The sequence below is a fragment of the Mustela erminea genome, chromosome 6 (genome assembly GCF_009829155.1).
Source record: "Mustela erminea isolate mMusErm1 chromosome 6, mMusErm1.Pri, whole genome shotgun sequence".
Lineage (NCBI taxonomy): Eukaryota > Metazoa > Chordata > Mammalia > Carnivora > Mustelidae > Mustela > Mustela erminea.
In genome coordinates, this window is record NC_045619.1 from 92,877,461 (window position 1) to 92,896,869 (window position 19,409).

Sequence of the window (19,409 nt, forward strand, 5' to 3'; positions counted from 1 at the left end):
GGGCGAGCCGGGCTGGTCCATGTAACCCCAACCGAGCCGCGGGGTGGGGAGGGATGGTGGTGGTGGTGATGAAGTAAGGAAAAGGGAAGCGAGTACAGGTACTGTTTGATCTGAGCTGATCCCCTATGGTGAGCTAAGAACCACAGCGCTATAAATTTTCTGCTAAGATAATAGGGATCAAAGCCCGATTAGAGGTAAATTTACAAACATTCACCCCCCGCCTAGTCAAGTGGATTATTCCAAAGTCTCAATGGTTAGTTAGAAAAATTAGGCTTTATTTGGGAGGAAGTGGAGAGTTGAGCTACGGGCTAGAGTGGTCTTCCAAGCTAGAGATATAGTTTTAAAGCTTGCGAAGCGAGCTGGCTCCTAAAAGGAAGAGAACAACAATAAATATTCATTGGTAAGTTGAGGATCTCCTCTGGACTCTGCTGAGATGAGTGTATTTTGCTGATGACAAAAGAAGATAGGGCTCAGACGAATAATAATCTGAATCATTAAGCATTTGAATAGAAGGAGTCAATTTTGGGGATATGAAGAGAGTTTTAAGAGATTTGTTGAAAGGACACACGAGAGAAAAGTGAGAAGACACACACAAAAAAGGAAAATAAAGAAGACTATAAAACTAGGGGTAAAAGCAGAAAGATACCATTTGAAGAGTGTTTCTGATCCGGTCTAACGAAATTAAAACTCAGGATCAAAGCCTCTCCCTCCTACGGCCCCCCACCCCTACCTCTACATTTGCTCTGGGCACCAGATTTCCTGTTTTGACCTTAGGGAGCTCTCCTTTGGCTTAAGTACCAGTTGCCTGGAGGCACCTCTGGGTATGTCTGGTAGAACTGCTAAACTATTTAAATTTTCTAGGTTCTAGGCTCACCCTACTCCTTGTTTAGATTGGGAGCTCACTGGCCCAGGGCCTGCGAAAGAGATCCGTCATACCAGAATGAACACAAAACCCAGCTGGTGGATGTAGACAAGTTTATGTGGCTTTACCCAACAGTTCAAATCCCACCTGCCACTTTTCTCAGAGCTACTTCCCCACCCAAGTCCCCGGGGCAAGCATCCCCAAGTTGGCTACACTCTTCCATTAACTTCTCCCAATTTTTTTTGTACAACTGCAACCTGGTATGGGGCTCATGCCTCCATTTTCTCTCTCCCTGCCCTCAGCCCCTTCTCCCAACCCTTGGAATGCCATGTCTCCATCTGCCTCCTGTGAGGAGTATCCCCTGCTTCCCTGCTCCCGCATAAACCTAGGGCCATAATAAACTTGACTGGCAGCAGGGTGAAGGCCAGAAGCTGAAAGGTCTTGGTTCCCTGTGCTCACCACAGTGGGTTGGGAGAGTAAGGTATAGGGTGATACCTTTTTTCCCTTCCCTACCTCTCCTGCTGTGCCCCAAAACTCAGACACAGCCACATTCACTCACATTCATACCATTCATACGCACAATCATACACACAGCGGCGAAGAGAGGTGGGATGGGGAGGAAGGGAAGTTTGCACAAACCAGCTCATGAATGCAACTTGAAAGATTTCACACAGCAAAAGGGGGAAAAAAAAAAACACACATAAATTAAAAAATAAAGAAGTATATGTCCCTCCCCCAGTCGTCCAGGGGTTGGCTTAGCCCCTCTGAGTAAACCCAGAAGCTTCCTACTCCCTCTAGCCAACTGGAGTTTTCACAGGGCCTGGGTCTTCAGTTCAACAGGTTCCCCAGTGCCCTCTGGTTGTCCATTGGAGTCACTGGGCCTGGCGCCCTTGAGAATAGACAGTCTCTCAGAAACACTCTTGAGCCGGGGAAAGAGGAGAAAGTCGTAGAGGAGACTGCCTAGTCCCCCTCCAATGATTGGGCCCACCCAGTATACCTGTAGGAAAAGGGAGAAGAAAACAAACATCTGTACTTGGCAAATACAACTGGGCACTATTTAAGCAGAAACCAGTGTTTGTTTTTAAATTCTAAATTGCTCTACTGATTGTACCTTAAAACTTACCATTTCTTTTCTGACTCACCAAATTAGTCCTTTATCCCCCATATATATTCTATTTTTTGTTACCAGTTTTCACTAGTTTATAGATTGCTTTGGGGGGGAAAAAGGGTTTGATTGTGGTAAAACACATGACACAAAATTTACCACCTTAACCTATGCTAAGTGTACAGTACAGATGTATGTTAAGTATATCATATTGATGCACAACAAACCTCCAGAACTCCTTCTTCTGGTCAATCTGAATCTCTGTACCCATTAAACAACAGCTCCCCATTGCCCTTTCTCCTGAACCCCCATCAAGTACCCTTGTACTTTGTTTCAGTGAATTCGACTACTCTAGACACTTCACATAAGTGGAGTTATACAGTATTTGCCATTTGGTGACGGTGTATTTCATATAGCATAATGTCCTCAAGGTCCATCCCATGTTGAGCCTTTGACAGGACTTCCTTCTTTGTAAGGCTGAATACTATTCCGGTGCATGTGGAGACTACCTCTTGTTTATCCACTCACTTGTGAGGGACACGTGGGTTGCTTCTACCTTTTGGCTTCTGTGAATAATGCTGCCGTGAAAATGGGGATACAGCTTTGAAAAAATTTTTTAATTATTTCTGTATGCTTGGCTGGCATATGACTAAATAACATAGACACAGCCCATTTTTATTGAGGTCTTAGTCCAGACCAGGTTCTGTGCTAAATATTTCACACATACAATGTTCACACTTACTTCTCCTCACCCCCGTTTTATGGTAAGGAAACTGGGACAAAGAATGACAGCGTCATTTGCCATGGTCACACACCGGGCCAGTAATGTGCTAGAACTGGGCTGAGGTGCAGGCCCATCTGTACGCATACATATCCTGAGCCCTGAGAGGAGCAGGTTTTGACTTCCTGTTCAGTTGTCTATCCTCATAGAGCTAGTTTTAGAATCCTGTGGATACTTAGTAAAAAAATCCCTGACCAACCAACCAGTGAAGGAACAACATGAGCAAGAGCTTCTCTTTCTAGCAAATTAATGAATTGTGCTCACAGAGGCATGCCAGATTCTGCGACAGCCCCTTTAGCTGAGTGCTAATAAAGCAGTTAACATATCCAGATGGAAAGCAGGAACCAAACATGGAGCCTGCAGCCCACACCCATAAAGGAGGGCTTTGAGATCTTGGCCCTCTCCCCTCACTCACCCAGTGGTTGGTGAAGTTTCTGGTGAGAATGGCAGGAGCAAAGGAGCGGGCAGGGTTCATGCCTGCACCAGTATAATAGATCTGCAAAAGACATAGTCATAACTGAGACACTTTCCATTACTTCACCCCAGCTTCTCTCCCCACAACCCACATGACCCCAAGGGCTGGCACCTTGCCCCCAGCCAGCAGTAAGAAGGGAAGGATGAACTGAGGGTGGGTGTTCCATAATGGAGTAAAGGTACTATGGATCCCTAAACAAAGCCCACATCTACCCCTGAAGCATACACTCCACCTTGGGGTCAAGAAGGACCAGATATAGAGATCACAAAAGAGAGGATTAGAACAGGGTCAACTCCTCTGTGCCGACCAAAACAGAGTGAGGAGGACTATGTTCATGTTTGACCATGAGCTGGGCAGAAAAAAACTTTAAAAAGTTGGGAAAGGTCTAAGGGCCATAGAGTCCTTAAACAAGAAGCTTCTCTCCTCTCCTGCTTACCCCAAAGAGGTGTCCCAGGGTGAGGGAGAAGCCAACAGCCAGGGCTACAGATCCCAGGCGGCCATTGCGCCTCTCGTCGTATGTAGCAAAGATGCAGAGCACAAACTGGAGCGTCAGGAAGATCTCCACCGTGGTGGCCTGGCCCACACTCACCCCAGGGTGCAACTGGGCAGAAGAAGAAGAAAGGAGGCAACTCATTAGGGTTGTCCCAATGTTACTTCCTCAGGGCTTCCCACACAGTAAGCCCTGTATGGCATCATTTCCCTGGAGAGGGAGGATGATACAACCCCCTTCATAGTAATTGTATTTGCTTCTTATTTCTCCCAATAATACTCCTACATGGTAGAAAGAATTGTACCCACTCAGGCAGATGAGCAAGCTGAGGCCCTGTCAGGTAAAATAATTCTCCTCAAGAACCTGCAAGGAGTTGGAAGGAAAGCTGAAACCAGAACTTGGGTCTCTTGAGTCAGTCCAGGCCTTTATGCCTTCCTTACTTCTCCAAACTACACTTGACACACATGTGTGTGCATGTGAGCATACACTCCCCCCCACCCCCCATACCCACAACGTCCCAGACCCCTGAGGAACTGATTGGCCTCCGCCAGGCAGGGAGTCAGGGTACCAGGTTCGTCCAGCCCCACTTAGCTGACCATTACCGTATTAAGGGCTAGGTTTCCTCGGACGGCAGGCGGGGTGACACTGTACAGCACGGCGGCCCCAGCCACAGCTCCCAGGAGTTGGGCTGCCATATAGCAGAAGGCCCGGAGCAGAGACATCTGGGAACCCACAAGGAAGGCGAAAGTGACTGCAGGATTGACATGGGCTCCGCTGATGTGGCCCACAGCCTGCACCAGCGTAGCCAGGGCCAGGCCAAAGGCCAGAGCCACCTGCAGGACATGCAGGGGTCCGGGGGTCCAACGTAGTGAGGCCCCCAGTCCAAAAAAGACATAGAAGAGGGTGGCAAAGAACTCAGCAAATATGGCCCTCCAGAAGGAGGCTGACCTTAGTTCCCACATGGCAGGGGGGATGGGCACAATGCCTGGGTCCCTGATACCCCCCTGGCCTGATCTGGGTGGACAGTCCCCTTTATAGAGGACTCTTAATCCCTGGGAGGGGCAGGCTGAAGTGGCTGGTCCAGCCTCTTAACCCCTTCAGAGCTGCAGAGGGCTGGACCCACTTTTACGCATCTGATAAAGCTGCTGGATTTTCCCCTCCCTCTTCCAAGGGAGATGAGCAGAGCCGTGGGTGAGTGTTAGGGTAGGGGTAGAGCCAGGGCTAGAGAGACTCTGAGAGAAAAGGATCAAGAACAGGGGGAACATCGAAGTCCGTTTCTCTCTTTGTGTCAAAATTGGGGTTCATGGTCCTGATTGACATCTATATTAGAACATTCCTCAATTTTCCTTGGAAGATCAGTCAAAGTGAGTTCACTTCACAGGGTATGAGACTGTGCTCCTAGGGGCCTTCAGTCTCCTCTGAGTCGGCCACGGGTAAGGGTGGGGGTGGGGGTCAGGAGTGGGGTCCGGCAGGGAAGTTGGATAACTGAAGAGAATTCTTTAGTTCTCTGGGATTAGAGGGCCTTTCCCCATTGGTTGGTTTGGTCTGGAATCTGTGGACCCTGCAGCTCTGGGACAGAATAGTTCTGCTGTGTCTGTTTTTCTCCAAACCCAGGTTCCCTACCCCCAATCCATGCCAGCACCTCCCTTTCCAAGCCCTCAGCCTGGCCTTGTAAACCACAAAGATAAGAGGAAGAATCTATCTTCCATGGATAGGGTGGGGGTGGGCTTGGGGACTGGGGAGGAGAAAAGGGCTTAGTAGTTAAATTTCAGAATCAGCTTATCCTTCGTCTTTCCTAACTCACAAAGTCCTAGCAGGAAGTACTCAAAAGAAAGAAACTGAGTCATGGCTATGGAGCAATGCGAGGGTCTAATGCTTCCTAATATGGTCCTAATCAGGACCCTGGGGCCTTAAATCTTGATCTCTAAGGAAGAGTCTGGGGATGGGAGTGTCTAGACAAGCAAGAAGAGGACAAAATGGGGTAGAAGAGCACGGGGAAAGAGGTTCAGTTGTGTCCAGGCTTGATGGGGGACCTCGTGGGGGGCTCTGCAGTAGTAGAGAAGGCAGAATGGGATGGACTGGAAGGCTCTACCATCTCTACCCCATGGCAAGTCATACATGCCACAAGTGTTTCCCATGAGGAGGAGAAGAACAAAAATTTAAAGAAGAGGTCTGCAATATTGGTTCCCAGCATTGGACCCATCCAATATATCTGTGGAGAGAGAGGAAGAACACAGATTCGGGCTTCTTCTCCTCTCATCCTCCAATATCCAGCTTGGGAATGGATAGGAACAGTTATAGCAAAGGCAGAGAGCCCATCTCATCCACCCACATGTAGGAAGTTGCTGAGAACAGGTCAGAGGGCACCCAAGGAGACTGGAGCTCCCAATTTCATGGAAGAGGAACAATCCATTAGAGATCCTTGGAATCTCTTGGGTTTTAGATGGCCCACCAATATCCTCACTTCAGGCCCTGGGACCCTTGTTGCCTCTCACCCAGAGATGCTCCCAGTTTCCAGTCACCTCTGTTGGTCCCCGAGGAGATACAAGTTTCATGCTGCTTCTGGGGAAAGGAGCCTGGGACAGGACAGAAAGTAGTATGTCATGGTAGTAAGAACAGAGACTCTGGCAACAGATACCTTGGTTCAGATATGGATGAGAATACAAAGTGACAGAAGTAGTTAAGACTGATAGTGGGAGGGGCGCATGGGTGGCTCAGTGGGTTAAAGCCTCTGCCTTCAGCTCAGGTCATGATCCCAGGGTCATGGGATCTAGCCCCACATCAGGCTCTCTGCTAAGCAGGAAGCCTGCTTCCCTTTCTCTCTCTGCCTACTTGTGATCTCTGTCTGTCAAATAAATAAATAAAATCTTAAAAAAAAAAGACTGATAGTGGGAGTATAAATTGGGATTATTACTTTGGAACGCAGTATATAGCACCATATTATAAAGACGAACATGGTTTCTGACCCAGGAATTTCACTTCTCATTTATATATCCAAGGGAAACTAACTTCTTCCTTCTTTCCTTCCTTTCTTCCTTCCTTCCTTTCTTTCCCCTTCTTTCTCTTTCTTTCTTTCTTCTTTCATTCCTTCCCTCTCTCCCTTCCTTACTTCCTGTTTTTCTTTCTCTGTCTCTCTCTTTCCTTCCTCCCTCCCTCCCTCCCTCCCCCTTTCTTTCTTATTTCTCTCTCTCTCTTTCTTTCTTAGGAGACAGAGAGGGGAGGGAAAGGGGTAGAGGGAGAGAGAGAATCCTAAGCAGGCTCCATGCCTGGTCAGATGCTTAACCAAGAAAATTCTCTAGGAGACATATATAAGAATGTTGAGAGCAGCACTGTTCACACAATGGAAAATTATTTGGCAGTCAGAATGAGAGAACCTGGGGCACCTGGGTGGCTCAGTCAGTTAAGCATCTGACTTTTGATGTCAGCTTAGGTCTCCTCTCAGGATTGTGAGTTCATGCCCTGTGCTGGGTTCCATGTTAGACGCGGAGCCTACTTAAAAAAATAAAATACAAAGTGAACCACCACAGTGATACGCATTAACAGGGAGGAGCTTTAGCAATAAAATATCAAGTAAAAAAAGAGTCCCAGAAGATTATACATGGCATGATAAACTTTTTATAAAATTAAAAAAAATAAAATCGGGGTGCCTAGCTGGCTTAGTTGGTAGTGCACGTGACTCTTAGTCTCAGGGTTGTGAGTTCTAGTTCCATGTTGGGTGTAGAGATTACTTAAAAAAAATCTTAAAAGAATCTAAAATAAAAATATGCTTTTCAGAACACATACAGATAAGATGAAACTACACAAAAAAGTAAATAAAGAATGATGAAATAGGATTCAGGATGGTGTTTACCTCAGGCAGGGGGAGCAAGGGGATGGAGTGGAATATTTATTGATTTCTGTGATTCTCAAGGCTCTAGTTTTTCTGTTACATGGTTGGTTTAATTGGGGTGCCTATGTGGCTTAGTTGGTGGCACACCCAGCTCTTGATCTTTGGGTCGTGAGTTCAAGCCCTCCATGGGGTGCAGAGATTACTTAATAAAACGATGCTTAGTTTGTTACTTAAAAAAATAAATTAGGGGTGCCTGGGTGGCTCCGTTGGTTAAACATCCACTCTGATTTTTGGCTCAGGTCGTGATCTCAGGGTGCTGGGATCAAGCCCCATGTCAGGCTCCACACTCTGCGTGGAGTCTGCTTGGAATTCTCGCTTCCAGTTCTCTCTGCCCCCCCCCCCAGCTCACACTGGTGCTTTTTCTCTCTCTGGTAAATAAATAAATAATAGTTTTAAAAATTAGGGGAAGCCATATATAGGCCAATGAGGAGGGGATGTCATAAACAAAGGAATAGTCCAAGCCCTTGAAATCCGTAACAAACAACAGAAACAAACAAACAAACAAAAACAACTGGCTGAAGTTATCCCTACTAAATATAAATTCCAGAAGGGCAGGGATGTGTCTGACTTGTTCACCACTGCAAACCCAAAGCTTAACACACAGTAGAAAACAAATAAATCTTTGTTGAATAAATTAACATAAGCTCTCCAAGCCTCAGTTTCTTCTGGATCAAATAACATAATGTAGGTAAAGTCTTAACATACTGTTTGGTACAGAATAAAGCACTTAATAAAATAAATAGGAGCCACTTGATTAGGGTTTTATTAAAAGCAAAAGCTTATCCCTAACCACCAATTCTATAACCTCTTGTAGTAAGGAACAGAAGAGCAAAGTGCATCTAATTCAGTCCCCTTGTTTACATCAAATAAAATTATTAGATTTCCTTATTTGAAGCTATCAACTTTTTTTAAACTTTTTTTTTTTAAGTAATCTCTATGCCCAACATGGGGCTCAAACTCATGTCCCTAAGATCAAGAATTATATGCTACACCGACTGAACCAGACAGACACCCAAATCTCTTCTCTTTATTCCTCACCAAATATTGACTAGAATCTCATGGAAAACTGAATCCTGGCCCATTTCCTTTCGCATTGGCCACTTAGCTGAATGACAAACTTCCAAATTCAATATAAGCTCTCAAAAGCTCACTTGAGTTTTTGCACAGATTTACATTAAACTAGAATAACTATTATTTTCCATTACCCTAGACTCTTGATTTTATTTTTTTAAAGATTTGGTTAGTTAGTTAGTTAGTTAGCTAATTAGTGAGGGTTCAGGATCAGAGGGAGAGGGAGAAGCAGACTCCCTGCTGAGCAGGGAGCCTGATGTGGGGGGCTCCATGTCAAGGACTCTGGGATCATGACCCAAGCCAAAGGCAGATGATTAATTGACTGAACCACCCAGGCACCCTTAAAGAATGATTTATTTGAGTGAAAGAGAGAGAAACTACATACACACAGAGGGAGAAGGAGAAGAGGACACCCCGATGAGCAGGGAACCCCCACATAGGCTCAGTCCCAGAATCCTGGGATCATGACCTGAGATGAAGGCAGCCGCTTAACTGACTGAGCCAGCCAGGCACCCCTAGCCTAGCCTCTTTAAAGGCGGATGGGGAGGGCGCCTGGGTGGCTCAGTGGGTTAAAGCCTCTGCCTTCGGCTTGGGTCATGATCTCAGGGTCCTGGGATTGAGGCCCGAGTCAGGCTCTCTGCTCAATAGGGAGCCTGCTTCCCCGCCCCTCTCTCTCTGCCTCTCTGCCTACTTGTGATTTCTGTCCGTCAAATATATAAATAAAAATCTTAAAAAAAAAAAAAAAGGCAAATGGGGGGGTAGCTGTGTCTCCCTTGAGGAGTGGAACCCAGGCTTCCCCAAGGCCCTGCTTGGTATGGGTTGGGTTCTTACCAATGCCAGTTCTCTAGTAGTCACTGAGCAACCCACTGCTGGCCTGGTTGGCTCACCTGCTTCCAGGCACTGTAGTGAGCCACAGCAAACGTGGTGAGTACCTGCTGGATAGGGACAAACACTTCACGCCCAGAGATTGGCCTATGACTCTTCCTGCTCACCTAGATGAGACCAGAGGTGCTAGGACCAGAGTGGGAGGACACAAACTACCCCCTGCTCCCGGCAGCCTCCCAGACCCCACCACCTATCTATCAAGCAGCTTTAAGCAAAGGATCTGCAACAAGTTACCCAAATTCTTGAGTGGCTGAGCCTAACTCATTGGCCTATTTGCATCATACTGAAGGTAGCTGAATGAGAGGATGCACAGAGCAGGGGGCCCTCCTCTTTTGTTCATTCCTTGAAGTCCTATCAGCCACCTGCTTTCATTACCTACCTAGTGTCACCCTACTCAGGAAGAGGGGCTGCTGCCTACCTGGATGAGTAACTGTGATGTAGCCACCTGGGGCAGTGCTAGGTAGAAGAGGACCTAGGCCAGGATGGCTGCTGTGCTCTTGGCAAGGATATAGGACACCTCCTGGAGGGAGTCAAGCCAGTGGGCACAGTGCAGTGCCAGAGTGAGGGCAGGATTTGTCTGGGCCCCACTGACCTCATCAAAAATCTGTGCCAGACTCACCACCATCAGCTCTTCAGGCAAGAGTTGAGGGACTGTGCCTGGCACAGAGCTCCCACTGGGGCACAGGCCCTAAAAACAACCCCTACAAAGACCAGGGTGCCTAGGCCTTTAGCCAGCAGGTCTCTCCCAAACCGTTGGCACTATAGGTCCTGGGGGAGAGGGCGGGGAGGGGTAGGCAAGATCAGGCTGGCTGTGTGGGCTGGCAGTGTCTGCTTCACTCTTTTCCTCACTGGTCTCCCACCTCTCTCCTCCTCTTCCTCTTTCTGTCCGCCCCCCTCAATAAACTCTCCAGCCTCTTCATCCTGCACCTACTGTCCACCCCCCTCCCCCCATGAAGCACCTGTCATGAGAGGATGGGAGAAAGACTGAAGGACAGAATAAAGGAGTAGTCAGTGAATAAGCCTCCATTTGCTTTTACTGGGATTTAACAGCAGAGAAGAGGAAAAGTCTCAGTTTCAACAGGAGAAGGAAGGAGTCTATAGAAAAAGATGGTGGTTTCTCCTTTCTGCAGGAATCTCATCTTCTAGAACACCGTTTGGCCAATCTGGTTCAGAGTCTCTGTTGAGTATCCTGCTCTGGTTTGGAGACTGCTTTTCTAGGTCTAGGTGAGTGGAGCTGGGATGAGGAGCAAGTGTCTCAGGTGCTTTCTCTGAAGAAGGAGGTAGCCAGACAGGGGAGAGCTCCACTCCTGTGACTAGAGAACATTTCGTGTTCTTCCTTCAGCCAATAGAGAGGAAGCTCATCCCTCAAACTGCCACCCCTACCCAGTCAGTGCTCTCCCCAATGGAGCCTTAGACTATCATACTCACACCTAAACATTCAGTCTCCCCAACCTTGTGCATTCCCTCTCCTACCCATCTCTTTCTTCCTCTTTAGCCCTCCAACCCAGACTCACCATGGGAGGGGCATGAGCTTATAATGGCTTCTATCTACCAGAAGTGCTCACAGTGAAAGTAGGACTCATCCTTCCACTTCCTAATCATCTTTATACAACTGGGTTTCAGGAGCCAGAGAAGTGAAGAGGAAAGCTAAAGCAAGGATCTGGAAGACAGTGAGGATTCCAGGGAAGGCAAGGTAAGGATAATTCCATTCCTCACCAGAAACAGAGCAAGCCAGTGAGAAGGTACCAATGCTGAATTGGCAACTGGACCACTAGAATCTGCAAAGGAGAGTTCCTCTGAGGAATTTCCTGGGACTGCAGGGGATTCCTGGGGTTGAACACTTCTAGGATTACCTGGGACACATCCCAACCCATCCTTGTCATCTCTTCTGGTTGGCTTGGTCACTTTCTTTTTCTTTTTTCTTTTCTTTTCTCTTTCTTTCTTTCTTTTTTTTTTTTTCTTTTTCTTTTTTCTTTCTTTTTTTTTTTTTTTTGCTATCACTCTACTTTGTTATATTTGGGGTCCTTTCCAGGGGTTGCCAAAATTTTAAATTCTAGATTCTCTCCCTTTCTTTCTTCTGCCATTGAGTAGGCATACACATGTTTTTGATTTTTTTTTTTCCTACTAAGAACTATGGATGTGGAGGAAAAGGATTTGTAAAACAACAAACTTATTTTAAGTATTAACTGCTTGTAGAAGTGAGCATCCTGGAGTCTCATCTATCTCTACACTAACTAGACTGAGTTATCTCTTGATTACTAACAATCAGCCTTCCAAACTCTTTATACTCCTGGGGCTAGGTATCCTAAATTTACTGTACCCTCTTCAATAAAGAAGGCTCCATTTCTCAGTCTCTGGGAGGTGCCATAGGAAGCATAATCTATAATATTAGGGAGTAAGTACATCTATAAATCTCAGGGAATCTGCAGGCAGAGCTATTTGTCTTGTCTCATTTCTCCACAGTGGGTCCCATGTGATTACCACCACCTCTGATGTTATCCACCAGCTTACTACCTCTCTGAAGCCAAACCACAGCCAGCCTGTATGATCAAGACTTAGAGCATAACCTAGGTCTGAGTTCAATAGAAGTATCTAACTTGCTGATCTTATAGGATTTTATGAGGATCAAATGAGATATACCCAGGCAATAAACATGTTTTATGTTAGCTGCCTTCAAATGTAAATGAAGTGATTCATGAATTAATCAGATATACACATAATTTATGGTTATCAAGTCTTGAACATCCTCTGTGGCAATTACAATGTAGGGTGAATTGAATTGAGATGTGGTCCTGAGGGGCTGGGTGAGCATCTGTCTCTGCATCCCCCACATGGAATCTCTATCCTAACCAATATTCAGAATGCCACATCAGCATGTAACCCAGCTCCATTGTGTGGACAGTTTCATAGAACAAAGGCCCCAGCATAGCACAAGCCAGCCTAGCAGCCCCTTTGGCTAGCTCCTGAGGGCCCCCCTTCTCTCTTTTTCTCTGGTTATGCTTTGCTGACTGCTGACTCCTGGCAAAGTCCAGAACAATCACCAACATCTGAGTGCCTCATCCCTCTCGTGTCTATAGCTAAGAGCTCCAATTAGCATGTGGGTCAGATGAGGACCCCCACATGTTAAAAATGGCCTAATCTAAGAAATAAGGTGAAAACAGACTGACACATCCTGTTCTTGCCTCCTTCTTCCCTTGTCTTCCTAGGGAGTCATATATAACTCCATGCCAGACAAATCAATGCTCATTATGGTTAGAACCTGTTTTAAGTACTTACTTAACAGTATATGTGTTATCTAAGATACGGGTTTTCACTAGCATTGCACCATCGGTTTATACCCTTCTTATTCTAGTTGACAGCCTCTCCGTAGATGACTTCATCTATTCCACTCTCCCTCAAAATTTATATCCACATATTTACAGAACATTTTCACGTGGGTGTCCTGTAGACACCTCAAATACAGCCTGCCTGAAACAGAATGAGGGATGTCTGGGTGGCTCAGTTGGCTGGGCATCTGCCTTCAGCTCAGGTCATGATCTCGGGGTCCTGGTATGGAGCCCCACATTGGGCTCCCTGCTCATCTGGAAGTCTGCTTTTCCCTCTCCCTCTGGCTCTCCCCACCCCCCACTCATTCTGTCACGAATAAATAAACAAAATATTTTTTTTCTTTAAAGATTTTGTTTATTTGACAGAGAGAGAGAGAAAGAGAGAGAGAGATATGGAATAAAAGCAGGGGAAGTGGTAGAGGGAGATGCAGGCTTCCCAGAGAGCAGGGAGCCCCATGCTCTGGGATCATGACCTGAGCTGAAGGCAGACACTTAATGACTGAGCCCCAATAAATAAAATCTTTTTAAAAAACCCACGAAAAAACAGAAAGAACTATCTTCCCCCATTCAAACATGATTTTCCTTTTGTATTCTCCCATTAAATCAGAAACCTATGAATCAGCTTTGACTCCTTCCCCTATCTTCTCACTCCCACCTAACCAGTCACCAAAACTCGACCCATTCTACTTCTTACATGGCTTAACCAACACCATCTCTCACCTGAGGATTCTAGTGGCTTTAGACCCCATTGACTGTTTCTTTCTTTTTTTTTTTCCCCAATATTTTATTATTTGACAGAGAGAGAGAGAGATCACAAGCAGAAAGAGAGAGAGAAGGGGAAGCAGGCTTCCCGCCAAGCAGAGAGCCTGATGTGGGACTTGATCCCAGGACCCTGAGATCATGACTTGAGCCGAAGGCAGTGGCTTAACCCACTGAGCCACCCAGCCACCCTCTTTTTTTTTGTTTTTTTTTAAGATTTTATTTATTTGAGAGAGAGTGAGAGAGAACATGAGAGGGGAGAAGGTCAGAGGGAGAAGCAGACTCCCCATGGAGCTGGGAGCCCAATGCACTATTCGATTCCGGGACTACCAGGATCATGACCTGAGGCGAAGCAGTTGCTTAACCAACTGAGCAGTTAATGGGTGCCCCCATTTGACCCTGTTTCTGGTCTCATTCCCTCAATTCATTCTCCATGTTGCTGCCAGTTTTATCTTTATAAAAGTGCCTGTAGGGGTGCCTGGGTGGCTCAGTTGGTTAAGCACCTGACTTTAGCTCAGGTCATGATCTTGTGGAGTCTGTTTTTCCCTCTTCCTTTGCCCTTCCCCCTACTCATGCGTGTGCATGCTCTCTCTCAAATAAAATCTTTTTTTTTTTTTAAGATTTTATTTATTTATTTGACAGAGAGAGATTACATGTAGGCAGAGAGGCAGGCAGAGAGAGAGAGGAGGAAGCAGGCTCCCTGCTGAGCAGAGAGCCCGATGCGGAACTCGATCCCAGAACTCTGGGATCATGACCTGAGCCGAAGGCAGCGGCTCAACCCACTGAGCCACCCAGGTGCCCCCTCAAATAAAATCTTTAATAGAAGTACTTGTAGGGGCGCCTGGGTGGCTCAGTGGGTTAGCCTGCTGCCTTCGGCTCAGGTCATGATCTCAGGGTCCTGGGATCGAGTCCTGCATCGGGCTCTCTGCTCAGCAGGGAGCCTGCTTCCCTCTCTCTCTCTCTCTCCCTCTCTCTGCCTGCCTCTCTGTCTACTTGTAATCTCTGTCAAATAAATAAGTAAAATCTTAAAAAAAAAAAGGTACTTGTGATTTGTCATCTCCCTGTGGCCCTTCAACTGTTCCTGAATGCCTGAAAGACATTCTTACTGTGAATATGTGACTCTTCATAATTCAGCTTTAACTGAATTTAACATAATTCAGCATATCTCCCCAGGATGAGGCCCTGACAATTTTGTGCTTCTTGTCACTCCTCAAAACTTCATTCTATTTCATTACCCAGTGCTTTAGCAGAAGCTGTTCCCTATACCTTGAATGTCTTTTTTTTTTTTTAAGATTTTATTTATTTATTTAACAGAGACACACAGCGAGAGAGGGAACACAAACAGGGGGAGAGGCAGGCAGAGAGAGAAGCAGGCCTCCCACCAAGCAGGGAGCCCCATGTGGAGCTTGATCCCAGGACCCTAGGATTATGACCCAAGCTGAAGGTAGACACTTAATGACTGAGCCACCCAGGCATCCCTACCTTAAATCTCTTTTCCCCTTTTTTCTATCAAGTGAAACTCTATCACTTCTTAATGATTATGCATGGAAATGTTAAGAATTAATTACTCGTGGGGCGACTGGGTGGCTCAGTGGTTAAGCGGCTGCCTTCGGCTCAGGCTGAGATCCCAGGGTCCTGGGATTGAGCCCTGAATTGGGCTCCAGCCCGCTCAGCAGGAAGCCTACTTCTCTCTCTCCTACTCACCCTGTTTGTGTTCCCTCTCTTGCTGTGACTCTCTCTGTCAAAAAAATAAATAAAATCTTTTTAAAAAGGGAATTAATTATTGTATATTAGCAACGAGGTAGGTAAATCATCTGAACACTGAAGGTGAGTTTATCGGGTGGATGGTCAGTGTGCAAAAGTGAAATAACACAAGAGATGACAAGCAAGAAGCTATTTCCTGAACAGGAATAAAGTAACAGAAGTGTGTCTAACTGACAGTGTGAGGAATATGCAGTGATTGCTTTAGCTCTCACATCTAGGATGGAACCTAAGGAGAAAAACTATAGAAACAGAACCCAGGAACTTTTCTCTCATTACTACCAAGATGCAAAGTATTGACAGAGCAGGACTTTTCTGAAGGAAATCTGTCCTCCATGCCTTTGCTCCTAGAATTAAGAGGAATAGAAACATCTCTTCTCACACATTAGGCAGGATGTAAAGGCTGGACCAGGCTGACCCCTGGCGGAGAATGAGCCAGCCACTGCACTCCAAGAAGGTGGGCACAAAACTTTCTCCCTTCATCCTCATTCATGTATTAATTCAAAAACAACAGTACACTTACTCTGTGTTAAAGGTAATACTGAGGCCCTAGGGCACAGAGAACAAAGGATTTAATTCCCATTCCTAAGAATTCTTAAGAACCCATTTTAATCCCTATTTCCAAGAACTTAACAGGTGGAGCGCCTGGGTGGCTCAGTAGGTTAAGCATCTGCTTTCAGCAGGGGTCATGATCCCTGAGTTCTGTTATCTGGTCCTGGATCAGGCTCCTTGCTTCTCTCTTTTCCTCTGACTGCCTGTCCCCTGCTTGTGCACTGTGTGTCAAATAAAAACAACAACAAACGAAAACACAACCACCGGAACAGGCAAGGGGCACCTACCTGGGTGGCTCAATGGTTAAGGGTCTGCCTTCCACTCAGGTCATAAAGGCAAGGTTCTGGGATTGAGCCCTGCATAGGGCTCCCTGCTCAGTAGGGAGTTGGCTTTTCCCTGCCTCTGCCTACTCCCCCAACATGCTCTCTCTACTCTCTGTTTCTCTCAAATAAATAAATAAAATCTTAAAACAAAACAAAACACCAAATACATGCGTTATCTAGCTGCCTCTTTAAATGTTCCCTCTTCCCAGCAATGGGGAGAATGGGGAGTCCAGTTAGAAGGCCAGTGCAGTAATCCAGAGGAGGAATAATTTGATTGGGGTTCAAGGACAATCAGATATGTGAGATGAGGGAGACAAAGAAGTCAAGGACTTCCAGGTTTCTAGCCTGGGAAGCTGGTTGGTTACGGGTTGTACTTCACAGAAGTCAGGGAACCTAGTTAGAGGAGGAAGCTTGTTTAGGAAGACAAAGTAAGTTTTAGACATGTTAAATTGAGGTGACTAGCTAACGGGGCAGGGGGAGTGGGGGTCAGGAACATCCAGGTAGAAATATCTAATAGGTTGTTGAATATACAAATCTGCCAATGAGGAACGAAATATACAGTAGAGATTGAGTCCTTCTCCAACAACCCTTAAAATACAAAACCAACATTTACAGTACTTACATATTATTATTTATTAAAACAACCTGCCACTTCACCTAGGAATCGCTTTTTGTCAGGTTGTATTCTAGGTTATTCTCTCATTTAATTTTTACCACTAAGGTTCGGAGAAGTTAAGTGATTTGCCCAAAGTCACACAGCGGAGCCGTGTTCGAATCCGATTATTGCTTAATTCTAAAATCTATACTTTTGATCTCTTACTACTCCATCTTTTTAAAGGTCCTACTTGGTAAAAACGTGAGCAGCAAGCCCCTCAGCAAAAAACTAAACAAACTGTACCTACCACGTCCTGACCTAGAGCAGAATTCACTAAAATGGCTCCCCTACCGGGCGCTGGCTCTTTTACGTCATCATACTGCGCTGCGGCCACTCGCGCACCACGTCGGAAAGGAGCTGGCAGGCAGATGGCGAGGTCCCAGGCCAGGGGGCGTGCCCTAGTCATCCCTGGCGCAAGATGGCGCTGCCTTTTGCACGTTCGTTTTGCTCATGCCGCTGGGGAGCCAAACGATTGGGGGTTGCCGCCGCCGAAGCCCGCAGAGGTAAGATTATTTCCTTTTACTCTCTTTTATCTCCAAAATGGTTACCGTTATTCCCGGGAGCTCCTTTGGTTCATTTCCCCTCCCCATCTGCGTTGGTCTTGGAGTCCAAACATGGGGCACAATTTTTTTTTTTTCAATCCCGAGGGGTCCGAAGGTCCATATTAAAGTGCCCCACTTTTGCCCGCGTGACATTCTCTTTCCCATGTACTCGTGAACTTATGACTGCCTTTCAGATCGTAATGTGTATGTATCCCTAGTTGTGGGGTTCTAACCCCCGTCATCATCCAGTCTCTCTGCTCTGCTCACAGGCTTCAGCTTCAAACTGGACGAAAGAACGGCCCACAGCAGTCTAGCGCTCTTCAGAGGTGATACAGGTGTCAAATATGGCATAGTGGGATTGGAGCCCACCAAGTTGGCCCTGAATGTGGAGCGCTTCCGGGAGTGGGCTGTGGTGCTGGCAGACACAGCGGTCACCAGTGGCAGGCACTACTGGGAGGTGACAGTGAAGCGCTCCCACCAGTTCCGGATAGGAGTGGCAGATGTGGACATGTCCCGGGATAGTTGCATCGGTGTTGACGATCGTTCCTGGGTGTTCACCTATGCCCAGCGCAAGTGGCACACCATGTTGGCCAATGAAAAAGCCCCTGTTGAAGGCATCGGGCAGCCAGAGAAGGTGGGGCTGCTGCTGGAGTATGAGGCCCAGAAGCTGAGCCTGGTGGATGTGAGCAGGGTTGCTGTGGTTCACACGCTTCAGACAGATTTCCGAGGTCCAGTGGTACCTGCCTTTGCCCTTTGGGATGGAGAGCTGCTGACCCAGTCAGGGCTTGAGGTGCCTGAAGGCCTCTAGTATGTCCATTGCTGGAGTCCCTAATCATGCTCTCAATCATTCTCTGAAAGTGTCTGAAACCTTTTAATTTTGCCACCGCACAGTGTCTCATTTTGGAAATGCAGTGTTGGGTTCTCTGTGCAATATCTTAGTCTTCTTCCTCTCCCATACCCTGTGAAAACTGGGCATACAGCTACCCTTCCCCATCCCCAAATTACTGCTGATTTCCCAAGCTATCATGTGTGTACTTTGCCTGACTGGCTTCCTTCAGCTCCTCTGCTTCCTTGTACCCAGAGCTTTCTCACACTGCATTCAGTCCTGGGGTGTTAGCTTTGAACTTTGAATTTATTCATCACTGTGATACCTCTGCCTCCTTTTGCCCCATATAATACCCACCCCCCCACCTTGGGGCACCACAGGATCTCTCCAGAGTAAATCCTTTCTACCTCTGGCTGGAGGAGTGGTGCAGTCAGTGACTTGGACCTTTCTCTCTATAGCACATAGAGTCTGGGCTCTGGATCCCTCAGGAAGTGCTTTACTGTGTCTGAATGAAATAGGGCCCTCCTTCCCCAGTACCTCAGTGCCAGACTCTCAGCCCCACACAGCTGCAGCTGTCACCACCCAGAGTCCGTCTGCCTTAATCTGCACACCTCTGACATTTGGTCAATCTGTTAGAATCACTGGGCCAGTTACAACAGTGACCAAAGGAGATAAGATACTTTTGCCACAGTTGGAACTTCCAGAGGGAGGAGGGAGGCCTGAAGTCTTGCACAACCCATTTTGGGGCCTGCTTAGTCCCAAACCCTCATGTATTGCCACCTCTCCCTCCCCGCCCCCCCCCACAACCTGACCTCTGGCAGGTGAATACAGTTAACCTACAGTAATATTTAGGGTTGAGGAAAACGTGGTGGGGTGAGTATATATGTGAAATAGGTATTCTCAGGCTCTGACCTTGCAGTTCCTTCTTATCCTCCTTTCTGATGGTGATGCGGCTGGATACCCCAAAGGGAGAGGGATAAGAACTGGGTTTAACAACAATAATAATTTGTGTAATTAAAGTTTATTTGAGCACAAAATACTTTCTCTGTCTATAAAATTAGCAGTAGCAGCAGTACTTTCGAGCCAAGGAGGGCAGACCTGTCCAGA

General features: G+C 46.6%; 2 protein-coding genes across 3 annotated transcripts; one reads left to right on the plus strand and one right to left on the minus strand.

Annotated features, from left to right (window-relative positions):
* Positions 1-3: 3 nt before the first annotated feature.
* MIP (major intrinsic protein of lens fiber) lies at positions 4-17,357 on the minus strand. 2 transcript variants are annotated; one of them, XM_032348692.1, is made up of 5 exons: positions 17,182-17,357; positions 4,316-4,435; positions 3,660-3,824; positions 3,164-3,244; positions 4-1,859 (listed from the first exon to the last, which is right to left on the minus strand). In XM_032348692.1, exons 1-5 carry the CDS (start codon positions 17,338-17,340, stop codon positions 1,674-1,676), a joined length of 711 nt encoding a protein of 236 aa, XP_032204583.1. In that variant the 5' UTR covers positions 17,341-17,357; the 3' UTR covers positions 4-1,673. The 2 variants fall into 2 exon arrangements, with proteins under 2 accessions (XP_032204583.1, XP_032204582.1); XM_032348691.1 differs by lacking the exon at positions 17,182-17,357 and having other exon boundaries at positions 4,316-4,814.
* Positions 17,263-18,351, plus strand: SPRYD4 (SPRY domain containing 4). The gene is made up of 2 exons (XM_032348693.1): positions 17,263-17,437; positions 17,746-18,351. The coding sequence occupies exons 1-2, from the start codon at positions 17,353-17,355 to the stop codon at positions 18,282-18,284; spliced, it is 624 nt and encodes a 207-aa protein (XP_032204584.1). The 5' UTR covers positions 17,263-17,352; the 3' UTR covers positions 18,285-18,351.
* Positions 18,352-19,409: the final 1,058 nt, after the last annotated feature.